The sequence below is a fragment of the Nicotiana tabacum genome, chromosome 24 (assembly GCF_000715075.1).
Source record: "Nicotiana tabacum cultivar K326 chromosome 24, ASM71507v2, whole genome shotgun sequence".
In the NCBI taxonomy this organism is placed as follows: Eukaryota; Viridiplantae; Streptophyta; class Magnoliopsida; order Solanales; family Solanaceae; genus Nicotiana; species Nicotiana tabacum.
Genome location: NC_134103.1, coordinates 9,483,255 through 9,495,787, shown reverse-complemented (window position 1 = coordinate 9,495,787; position 12,533 = coordinate 9,483,255). Strand labels below are relative to the sequence as shown.

At 33.8% G+C, this 12,533-nt stretch overlaps 2 protein-coding genes across 2 annotated transcripts; both read left to right on the top strand.

Annotated features, from left to right (window-relative positions):
* The first annotated feature begins 1,494 nt into the window (after positions 1-1,494).
* LOC107832150 (nudix hydrolase 1-like) lies at positions 1,495-5,572 on the top strand. Its single transcript, XM_016659956.2, has 2 exons — positions 1,495-1,715; positions 5,072-5,572. Exons 1-2 carry the CDS (start codon positions 1,544-1,546, stop codon positions 5,365-5,367), a joined length of 468 nt encoding a protein of 155 aa, XP_016515442.1. The 5' UTR covers positions 1,495-1,543; the 3' UTR covers positions 5,368-5,572.
* A 4,779-nt stretch (positions 5,573-10,351) lies between these two features.
* On the top strand, positions 10,352-11,945 carry LOC107832149 (protein MIZU-KUSSEI 1). Its single transcript, XM_016659955.2, has one exon. It carries the CDS (start codon positions 10,720-10,722, stop codon positions 11,488-11,490), a length of 771 nt encoding a protein of 256 aa, XP_016515441.1. The 5' UTR covers positions 10,352-10,719; the 3' UTR covers positions 11,491-11,945.
* Positions 11,946-12,533: the final 588 nt, after the last annotated feature.

The window sequence follows — 12,533 nt, the reverse complement described above, 5'->3', positions numbered from 1 at the left end:
CTTTCCTCCTCCCCTTTTTGATTTTTCTCCTCCCTTTTTGACTTTCCTCCTCCTTTTTTTATTTTTCTCCTCCCCTTTTTGACTTTTTTTTGTATGTGTTTATGTTAGTAAGAGAGAGTAGGAGTGTGAATTGTTAAAGATAAGAGTGGGGGAAGTGAGAAGTTAGGTATTGGTGAGATGAATGGAAAACAATTCACGCATAGTAAAAAATTAGGTGCTCACAACTACTTCTTGTTACTATTAGTATGCGAAAGAAACTGGCCAGTTGCCAAGATAGCTAATTTATTCTTTGAACCTAACATGTAGTTTAATGATTTAGTGGGCCTTTGGACATAAGAATTATAAAATTCCAAAAAAAAAATTCAAGTGAAAACGGTATTTGAAAATTAGAGTTGTGTTTGGACATGGATATAATTTTAGGTTGTTTTTGAAGTTTTGTGAGTGATCTGAGTGAAAATTTTGAAAAACAGCTTTTTGGAGTTTTTCAAATTTTCGAAAAATTTCAAAATGCATCTTCAAGTGAAAATTGGAAAATTTATGACCAAACGCTGATTTCGAAAAAAAGTGAAACTTTCAGAAAAAAGTAAAAAATTTCTTATGTCCAAACGGGCTCTTAATGATACAAAAAATAATTTGATGACTTTATTGATAACGAGTAAAGTGATGTGATTTTAAATAATTTTAACCACGGCTAGTGAATACAATTAGTTTATGATGATCAACCAATGCCGATAAAATATATATTTTTTATATATGTATATTATATGTACATAATATACACTTTTTGACTAGCAAATACAATTAGTTTCGGTCGACTGGTTAATTTTGTATTTTGCCCGAAGCTTTTCGGGAAAAAATAAAAATAGTCATATTTACAACTAGTAATTGAAAAATAATCACAGTTTCAAAAGTAATCGAAATTTAGCCACTTTTCATGTAAAGATAAAATCTGAACAAAAATACTCTAAAAATTCCAGCCTAATATGCCGAAGTTCGAATTTTTTTTACATATGAGCTTACAGGATAATATCCTGAAATTTTATAAAGTGCTAAAATTTCATCATAATATGTTGGAAGTTTATATGCAAAAACTCCATAATCTCGTATATTATGCTGGAACTTTCCGTGTGCTAGAGTTCCAACATAATATGCTGGAAGTTTATATACAAAAACTTCATAATACAACATATTATGCTTGAACTTTTCGTATTTTAGCAAAACAATAGCTATTTTTCAATGATTCGCAAACATAGATTATTTTTCAATTATCAATCCAAAAATTGGCTAGCGGCTATTTTTACAAACTTTTCCACACAAATTTGAGTGGGTTGGTCGGTCAAAAAGCCCGAGAGTTTCTTATTATTACTATACTATTATATACTGTGCCTACATTACAATTCTTGGCCTCCATGTATGACCGTATATCTTCAAAAAGTTGGCGGGGATCCAAAAGTAGCGGGACCCACTTCTGAACTTTTCAAAAATATAAATACTCCCCACACAACCTAAAGCTTCCCGTAATATTTATTCCGCTGCCGGAAAAATGGAAAGTGGTGCTCAGCAAACGCCAGTAACCGCAACGCCGCCGTCAACGCCGTTGCCGAAAGTCGGAGTAGCGGTGTTTCTTTTAAGCGGAAGTAAAGTTCTGTTAGGGAAACGTCTCTCCGCCATCGGCCATAGTACCTTTGCACTTCCCGGCGGCCACCTCGAGTTCGGTTAGTATACATTATTATAATTATTATCTTTACTTCATTTTTAGGCGTTGAGCAGTTAAATTTATTATATCTTTACTTTATTTTTAAATTGAAGTCGAAAGCCGATTTAGCATTTATATAACTTTTTTGTGGGATTTTGTTTAAAAAGAAGATTAAAAGCTTTTTGCAAAAGCTTCTTAAATAATCACCTTTATTTTGAAGCGAAAAAATAAGAAAATTTCCAAGATTGTGAAAAATGTTCCACGAGCAAACAGCAACTTAAATTTATTTTGTTTTCTTCCGGATCACCATAAATTTAAATCACGATTTTTTTTTGTGTGGAAATATTGACCTTTTGAAGTAGGTTTAGGGTATTTTAGAAAGAAAAGTTCTTTTATTCACAAAAAACTTACAAATCTTCATGAGAACTACAATTATCAAAAATTTTAATTTTTTCGGAAAGTTGTCGAAATGACTGTATTAGTCACTGTGATCTATGCTTATTAGTTTTGTTCTGTTCTTCTTTTTCCTGTTAGAACTTGGTCTTTTTGTGTGTAATGAATGATAAATCACCTCTTATGTACAAACTGCTTCAGCCTATATATGTGATACACTTGAAGTTGCTTCACTTCTATGGGAAGGGATAGAGCTTGCAGCTCGAAAATTCTTACCCTGCAGCTCTTCATAGTAGAAAAGAAACATACTTTCGGGTTAAATCTTGCTTCAAAAAGCTTTGAAATAGGATTAACGCATGCCTATAGAGGCGGAGCTAAGATTTTGAGTTTATGGGTTCTAGAATTCTAGAAAAGGCAAGTTACTGGGTTCTGGATATTTATACATATTAATTGACTTTTGTAGTATGAAAACAAGATTTGAACCAAAGTTACTGAGTTCTACCGAACCCGTACGTGGGCTTGTGGCTCTGCCTCTGCTAGTGTAATGCCAATAGCTGCGTCCACCCGAGAAGTATGCATCAGTTGGGCTTAGGCCTCCTCTAGCTGCTACATATCACAAGCAGCACCACTCTCGGATTCCCCACTCACTTGGAGCATGTTACTGAAATTTGTTAAAAGATACTTCTTCTACTTGGTAATAGGATCAAATATGTAATCATGTTCATAGCCGAGCTGATGCTGCGGACTCAACTTAGATTCTACATCAGCCTTGTAATTCTGAATACGAGGTTGAGGCAATATTTATTCTTGGTGTGGTTCATTATATGCATTGACTTTTAGGATTTAGAGGATCTAAATCAACAGGGTGCACCTTGTTTTATGTCCAATTAACATTGCTAGACCACCCTGTAGATTGTTTTTTTTGAACCAAAACTGTTTTGGCACACCTTGTCCTGTTCGCTTCCTTAACCTTTTCCTTGTATTTCTTGTTGACAAGGTTCCAAAAGGTCACCTTTGAGATTTGCAGGCATTACTAGAACTGTGATCACTAGTGTTGGAAATTTTTGGTATATACCTGTATTTGCTGTCAATGGCACTGAAAACTCATCATTATCTTTATGTGCACAACTAATACTAGAGGTGGATCTAGGATTTATATTTAATGGGTTCAACATTGAGATTCTTACTGCGGAAACCATTGCACTTCTGAAATCATGGGTTCATAGTTTAATATTTGAATATTTTTTGTGATTTTTACATATATTTTTATACTATTTTGTCACAAGTACTGGGTTCAGTTGAACATGTTACTTCTATACTCCATCCGCCTCTGCCTAATCCAAAGGCCATATTCTACCTGCCCTTTACTGCACTTGGCCTAGTATGAGAAAATGTAGCTTTATCTAGTATATACAAACAAAGGTCTTTCTACATCAGAGACTATTGAAAAGATTGCATCTTTTGCAAAGAGAGTTGCAGCTAGTAGAGGCAATCCAATACAAAGTGGAACAAGAGAGGATTCTGATTGAAAATAAAACCACAGGTTTTTTTTACATACCTTCAAGAAATTATCCTCAAGTCAAAACTTAATAAAAAGGTGATATTGATCTGAATGATCAAAACAGAATGAGATCAAAATTCTGCAGCTCTTGATGTCCTGTACCTTTTGAAAATGTCTTTCATGAAACTCCACCAATGGATCATGACTGTGTGTTATCACTGGTTTAAGTTGCATGCAACGGGTGATTGGTGGTTGTTGAAGAATCTAAGGTAGCCGCACATTAGGATGGTTTAGATGGTGACAACAGATAGGGGGGTTATGGCAACACTGAAAGCAGTGTAGGAGCTCCAGCCAATGGCCGGCGCTCAGCCATAATAGTCCATTTGCTAAATCTCCAGGGATGGGCCAAAAGAAGCGGAAAAATCCTTTTAAGTTTTTCCATCAAGCCGCTTCTTGTTATTACTCTTCGTTTTCTTTGTTTCTTCGAAAGGTAGTAGTATCCTGTTTGATACTTTGATTTTGTAATTAATTTCTTGAATTATAATTTAGAAAGAACTGAAGTGAATGTGCTTAACTAGTCTAAAACCATAGACAACATAAAGCCAATAGGTAGGTTTTGTTCTTCTTTTTGCCCCAGAAATTGGACACTGTTTCAGAATCACAACCCAAATTCCAAATATATGATTTGAGATGAGAAGATTCTTATCTTTCCGTGATAGAAATATAATCCAGAAATCTGTAATACAACCGAGTAGTGCTAGATCTTTGTCAAAAAAATGAAGTATTGCTAAAAGTAAACACACTTGCTCTTTCTTTTTTGACAAGTATAGTTGGATATTTTGACATTCAATCATACAATTCTAATATTTTTCCAAACAGTAGTATAAACTTCATAAGTTTTATTAAGAGAAGCAGACAACTTGGTTTTGAATCTTTGCTTGTGCCTAATCTTGATTAGACCTTTGTTAATCAGTTCTTGCTTTCATGATTCATTTCCATGAATTTTTAACGCTGTTGACAATGTCAAACCAAAAAGAGATGTCTTGTAGCGAATCCTTAGGAATGGCAATTGGGCAGGGTAGGGCAAGGCAAGTTGTGACCTGCTAAGCTTTTGACCCGCCTTGCCCTGCCCTATTTAGCATTTTTCAAGTTTTTGCCATGCCATGCCTCGCCCCACCCTATTAAGCCCTGCCCTATTTAGACTCTCCTTAATTTTTTTAAACCAACTTTTTTTTTTTTTTTCAATTTTGCAAGATTCTATTCATGTTTTTATGACTTTTTGACCTCTTTAATGAAGCTAAAGCTCCTTAGCTATTCCTGCCCTGCCCTATTTAAATTTTTCTAAAAAAGTGTTTTGACCCGCCCTGCCCCATTAAGGCCCTGCCTTGCCCTGCCCTGCTTTTGCCCTGCCCCATTACCATCCCTACGAATCCTCAGTTAAATGCTTACCCAATTTTATTATTTGATCATTTATTTGTCAGGGGAAAGTTTTGAAGAGTGTGCAACGAGGGAGGTGAAGGAAGAAACAGGATTGGATATTGATAAAACAGAGTATCTAACGGTGACCAACAATGTCATCTCAGAAAAAGTGCACGTAGTTAGCATATTCATGAGAGCAGTCCCTGCTGATCCCAGTCAGAATCCTCAAACACTTGAACCTGAGAAATGTGATGGTTGGGATTGGTATGAATGGAACAATCTCCCTAAACCACTCTTTGGTCCTTTACAAGATATGGTTCAAAGTGGCTATAATCCTTTCCCAACTACTGCTAGTTAACTGTTTTGCTAGTATTTAGGATTGGGCGCTGCTGCTTATAATTGCCTAATTGTGTAATGTATATTTCCTCACTGGGGAAACACTGATGCAATGTTTTTGTAATGGCAAGTGATGCTAGAATGCTGCTATGTTAACTCTGAGAATATATGTATTTGAATTGATCTTTATCTGCTGTGCTATGTTGATTTTTCTTCATTTTTTTGGACACCTTACCCCAATAAGGTTTTGTTATATTTTATCGATGCACCTGAAATATAAAAACGAGAAGAACAGATGGTAGAAGGGGAGCCTTGGAGCAATGATAATGTTGTCTCTGTGTGATCTATAGGTCATTTGTTCGAACTGTGGAACCAGTTACTAATGCTTACATTATGTTAGGTTGTCTACATCACACCCCTTGGGAGTGCGGCCCTTTTCCAGACCCTACGTGAATGCAAGATGCTTTGTGCATCGAGAAGAACAGATGGTACCCTTCCAGTAAACAATGAAAATAGAACCCTCCACGCTAGGAACTGCGAACCTATCAAGTAAAATTTTGTCAAACAATTGCACCAAATCTTGTCAACCAATCTGCAACTTGATTTACCTCACGAAAGCAGTGAAGGGACTGTATTTGCCGCTTCTGCATTACAGCATTGTGTCCAACAACTTGCCTAATATTCCAAGTAACTCGCCATTGTCATCTGGTGATACTGACTATGGTCCAGCACTCACAATGCACCTGAATATTTGTACATTACCATGAATTCACTTAACTGTTCAATCCTTGGAAAAGCTTGCTAAAAAATATCCCATATCCATTGTAAAATATCAGTGTGTAATCTGAACATACAAGGATGAGGTGTGGTGTGGAACTACAAGTTATAATGTCAGTGATCTAAGGAAAGTTGAATCCATTTGCCTTAAAGATGGGGATGCATCTGTCTAACTATTTTTAGTTTTAGAAAAGGCTGAATACATATACGACTCCTTAGCCCTGATTTCCTATTTAGACACTTGAACTCAGCATTGTTCCAATTGAACATAATACTATGTTCATATCTGATAGGCTGAGTTTAAGTGTCTAAACGGGAAATCAGAGCAAGCTTAAGGGGCCGTATATGTATTTAGACGGTAGAAAATGAATAATTTTATCTATTTTATCTTACGGTACAACAGTAATTACTCCCCATATCCCCATCTGAAACTTTTCTTATACCAGGAGAAATGAGCAAAATTTCGAAGCTGTCCCAATGTATTCTTTCTGCTTGTTCCTAATTTTCTATTGGGGCTAGTCCAGTTATTTACTAGTAAGAGCTAATATTGTTTTCCAAGTCACACTAAAAAGGGAAATCAATGAGTATTAAAGCTTGATTTAGGAAAACTGCAAGTGTGTTATAGTCCATGTCTCAGTGGACAAAGACTGATTCTATTTGTTTGGGCTTTTGAACAAACAAAAGAATAGAAAATGATATTGTATAGCCGTTTTCAAAATAATAGTCAAAAATGTATATTTTTTGTATATATATAAATTCTGTATGTTATATATAAATTTTATATATTTTTTCGACTAACAAATGTAAATAGTTTCTGGTGCGGGGTAAAAATGATATTTTCCCAACAAAGAAACTTATTGAAACTCAAAACTTTTAAAAGACTCATCAAAAAATTTAACTTTGTACATCAGCAAGGGGACACTGGTAGGTTAATAATATTAAAAAAGTAGTTACATTTTAAACACGCTATCTTTTAAAATTATTTCCAGATTAATTCTTAATCATCCATTCAAAGCAAATTTTGCTTACTCATCACCTAACTATATCAATTAAAGGGTTGTTTCAAGATTGTTAATTGGATTAAGCTCTTTGGTTTTAGGTCTAGATTTTGACATGTCTAGCTCATTCAACATAATATACTTCTGTTTAAATCTCATAGTTGTTGGTTGTAGATGAAAATTAGTTGGTCCGTGACATTTAGTTGGTACCCCTAAATAAAATATTTATTTAAAAACTTTATAACTAATCAAATGTTGATAGATTAGTGGTGTACCCAGAATTTCAACAAAGCTTTTGACCCTAAACATGTCTACTTCTTGCTATCTCCACATGTGGTGCATATTTAGCAGTCGGTGGAGGAAAATAAATTCATGATTTTTTTGACTTTTAAGCATATGTTGGTGTATTTATTTTATAAAATTTTCAAGATTTCAACAAAAGGGAGGACTTTGGATTAACCATTATGAACTGTCTACCATAATCTCTAATGATAAGCCATTTCCAAGATTTATTTGCTCAATGTTAGCAGTCATGATTAGTACACTTTTTGACATTTTAAACTTCTTTTTTCTTCTTTTTGAGAACATTGCTGACACTGTTGTTTCCTCTTATGAATTGGTAACTTGTTTTATGTGACAGTTTCATACTCTTTTCCTTCCGTTTTAATTCTAATTGACATGACTTAATATTTTTTGAGGGGGTCATATTATTATTTAGGTTTCATAGGGTATGGTTTAGTTGATCATTTCTTGAGAATGAAATTGTTGTCTAAGTCAGATTAAAATACTCTTGAATATGATGTGATATTATCTGCTTTGGATCAATCTCACATGATTTTTCTCAACATCTCATACCATTAGGGGTATCCCTAACCTTATATATCGTTTCATTATCTTTTCAACTATCAATAAAGAACTTTGTTTGTATATCCAATAATCTCTCACTTGAACTATGTTTCACATGGTCATCAACAAGTCCCTCAAACTAATTTCAATTCGGTTTATTACCACGATTCACCTATCAATTTTTTATATTCACTGTGTACCACTGGCATAACCGAGCATTTATGACCATCAAAGCCCAAAGCTAGCTTGTTCTTGTGCATGTGCGTCTCCAAACTATCTTAGGCATGGTTCATACTTCTAAAAACATGATAGAAAATTTCTCTGAGTTTCTTTAGTTCACTTAATTTTTTGTAACCTTTTAATATACTTTCGATATTTTTGTTATACTATATCATTTTAACTTTACGCTATTTTATTTATATATGAATTTAAATAGAGATCCATACGGCTTATCTCTTGCCTCGTATTAAATAAAATACTCTGCCTAACATTGGGATACTTATCGGTATATATTATAGCTCCAAAAGTCTAGTGGAAAAGTGCCCAAACCACGCCTACTGCTTCTGCTTCTGCTTCTGCAAAGGCAGAGGCTGCATATATAGTACATAGAATCAGATTCAATAATTTAAGCCAACTAATAAAGCAAAGAAAAATACAGAGCACAATGGTGGCTAATGGTGTCCTATTATTCATAGATTTGTGTGCATATTGAGTTTTCCTTTTCTCACTTCAGGTCCTAATTAGACAGCCACTGATTTACTGAATGTTGAATTGTTGCTATGTAAAATTCCCTGTTTGGTGTGGTTTGGTGTTGGCCTTTCACCTGTCCATTAGCTGTTCCCTATGCAAATGTCACATACTGTATACTCTTAACGCTCTCAATATGATCTCACAAGTGAGGTCTGAAAAAGTAAAGTGTATGCAGATTTTATTCCTATTTTATGTACGGCAAAGAGGTTATTTCAGATAAACCATTGAAAACACATTTAATAAAGAAAAAAAAAGACATATATGGTGCACTACGCTCCCACTATACATACGACTTTGGATCATTTTAGATTTATTATAGCAGTCTTGCCTTATATTTTTATAAATTATTATTTTCATAAATTGAACTCGTAACCGAGTATGTACAAGATTTACTAATTGAGATTAACTTTAATGAAATTCATTTAAGTTATATATACTAGCTTGTGGTAAGCTTCCTCCACTTCCAACCAAAATGTTGTGAGTTCGAGTCACCCCAAGAGCAAGGTGGGAAGTTCTTGGAGGGAAGGATGCCGAAAGTCTATTGGAAACAGTTTCTCTACCCCAGGGTAGGGGTAAAGTCTGTGTACCCACTACCCTCCTCAGACCCCACTAGTTGGATTATACTGGGTTGTTGTTGTTGTATACTAGCTTGTGGTAACTTAGTGAGTTTGTTGTTTTAGTTGTTGTTGTTGTTAAGTTATATATACCGACAATATTAAATTATTTATACTATTAATGTAGTTTAATTTGTGATAGCAAGTTATATTAAATTATTTATACTATTAATGTAGTTTAATTGGTGATAGCAAGTCATCTTTTATTTTTTTCAGATTATCAATTAATGCTTATCATAAAATTATATAACTTTTTATTATTTTGTAAATAAGTTATGGAGTAATATTTTTTTTATATTGTCGATTGTAGAATTTAAATTCTTAGTTATATTTAATGAAGAGATATTCAACCTATCTAAGAGATAGCAGGACACTTCTTTTTTGTGAATGAATTTATTTAACATTTTTGTATTATCTTCACACGTTTGGGATTGTGGTTTCCTAATCAATAAAAATGAGTTAGAAATTCAGACGTCTCGCATGTTTGTTAATTCATGAGTTTTGTCACTCATTATTTATTAGACGAAATTGAGTAAAGACAGATTGCTAACTTAGTGTGTGAAACAGTGTCTTAACCATTGGGTAAACTTTTTTCTATTTGCCTAGACATTGGTTGATAGAATTAGCTGGTATCTAAGCTGGTAGGAGATAATAAATACACGAAATACATATAAATTGATAATATCGTTAAATAATATTTTTTCCGTTTCAAATTAGATGAGTTACTTTTTATTTTATTATGTTTCAAAATAAATGACACATTTTTAATTTTAAAAATAATTCAACTTTAAACTCTTCATCTTATCCATTTTACTCTTAATGTAAAGTTTTTATAATCACACAAATATCATGTCCCCACAAAACTTTTACCCCTTAAGTTTTTAAGACCACAAGTTTCAAAAGTCTTTTTTTTCTTAAACTACGCGTCGAGTCAAACTACCTGATCTAAATTTAAACGGAGGGAGTAGTATTAGTACTTATCCTATAATAAAAACAAAAACAAAAAGATAATGTTAATCTTTTTTGTCTGATAAATCCTTTGTCTCTTCAGTCCTTACATTCCACTACTACTGGAGTACTATTTAGCTTTCCCAATTCCCTTCCAAATTTCACATCTCCTTTTGTTTCCTCTGTTTTTTCTGTTTCTTGTTCTCTGTGCTCCATTTTCTTTTTACAGTTAGGTAGGTCTGCTCACCTTCTTTTTGTCAGGATTCTCCTCCTACTTCTTCAGTTTCAAAATCCAAGATTTTATTGAAACAAAAATCTTTAAAAATCTTTATTTTCAACCCCCATAAAACCACAATATTAGTAGCCAAAACTTAGAGTCAAAAACAACTTCCCATATTTTCTCAACTGCCTTAGCTTCTCTTGTCTTTTGTTAATTCAAACATGAGAACTATTATGGCTAAGAATCCTCATGAGTCATTCTCCTTTTCAAGAAGATACTTCAACTTTAAGAAAAAAGTTGAAGATGAAGATTATGATGATGAAGTTTACTTAACTAATTTTCACTCTTCTTCGCAAAGAGAAGAAGAGTTGAATATGCATTCGTTATCCCTGTCGACAACGAATGCACCTAAAAGTAAGAAACTGTCGCGCTCTACAGTTTCTATACTTCGTTCGGCTCTTACATTCGGTAAGAGCCGAACGCATTTTTCCTCAGGGCTTGGTACCAAAGTTGTTGGTACTTTATTTGGTTACAGAAGAGGACATGTTCATTTTGCATTTCAAGAAGATCCTAAATTGAGTCCTGCATTTTTTGTCGAATTGGCCACTCCAACTAGCCATTTGGTTAGAGAAATGGCTAGTGGATTGGTTAGAATTGCACTAGAAGCAGACAAGAGAACAGGAAAAAAAGCAGTGAAATTGTTAGAAGAGCCAATTTGGAGAACATATTGTAATGGGAGAAAATGTGGCTATGGAATGAAAAGGGAATGTGGGCCTGAGGAATGGAAGATTTTGAACTCAATTGGGCCAGTTTCAATGGGAGCTGGAGTTTTGCCAAGTGATGGAGATGGAATTGGATCAGAAGGTGAATTAATGTATATGAGGGCTAAATTTGAAAGAGTTGTAGGGTCTAAAGATTCTGAAGCTTTTTACATGATGAATCCTGATGGTCATGGAGGTCCTGAACTTAGCCTTTATTTGCTTAGAGTTTAGCTTTGTATAACGGTGATATCCAGACCAACTTGCGCACCTCGACTATTTCACTGGGTATATGAGGGTTACAAGTTTTATGCATTTAGACTATTTTATCGGATATTTGCTATAGGCAGGGGGTTAAATTTGGATTCTTTTATCCAAATTTTCCTCTTTTGGTGTCTTGAACTTTAAGTATTACTATGTATTAGTGTATGATGATAAGTTCTTATGAAGGCATAAGAGGTTAGTACGTAGTTTTTGCTTTTTCTATGATGATTTTGGGAGAGGAGAAATGGGTATAATTGTGTATTTTGAATTGTTTATGTACTATTAAACAATGGGGAAATAGAGATTTGGAGGTGGGGGTGTGAACTATGTATAGATTATGTTTCTAGTTTTGTTGAAGTGAAGGAAATGCAGAAACTTTTGTATCTCTTTCCTTTGAAGAGTTTAATGAATCTCATTTTCCTTTAGATTTTATTTACTTCCTTTGCCTTCGTTTTTCAATGTAACTTATCACTAGGATAATTACCATGACCAAAAGATAACTCCCCTATCCCCCTCCAACACAATAAAAGAGAGAAGACATCAACTTTTTTGCATAATACTTAAAACATATAATTTTTTTTAGATTTAACTCAAATAGACTCTCACCTAATCTCTTAAACTAAATAATAGCCGATGATCGTATAATATATATATCATTCATCTATAATATATGTTAACTATATATAATTAATGCATAATCTATGTATACCAGCTAGAAAAAGTAAATAATAAATCTGATCGGCTATTTATGTAACAATCCCTCCCATTTTTTTAATTTTTTATATAACGTATAATGTTTTAACAAAGAAAATTCAATTCAATTCAATTCAATTCCTCAGATTAGGTATCAGTTCCGCCCCTGGCCGTGATTATATAGGATAACTGGAAACCTCGGTCAAATAATGATCATAAGATGTGGTTGTCTATTCTATTCTCGAGTAACTTTAATGAGAAAATTTAAACAACAAAAACAAACCTAGTGAGAAAATTTAAACAAGAACAAATTTAGTGAG

Coding starts and splice junctions, on each gene's coding strand:
- LOC107832150 (XM_016659956.2), top strand. CDS start 1,544: ATGGAAAGTGGTGCTCAGCAAACGCCAGTAACCGCAACGCCGCCGTCA. Junction 1,716..5,071: donor CGGCGGCCACCTCGAGTTCG/GTTAGTATACAT, acceptor TTTATTTGTCAG/GGGAAAGTTTTGAAGAGTGT.
- LOC107832149 (XM_016659955.2), top strand. CDS start 10,720: ATGAGAACTATTATGGCTAAGAATCCTCATGAGTCATTCTCCTTTTCA.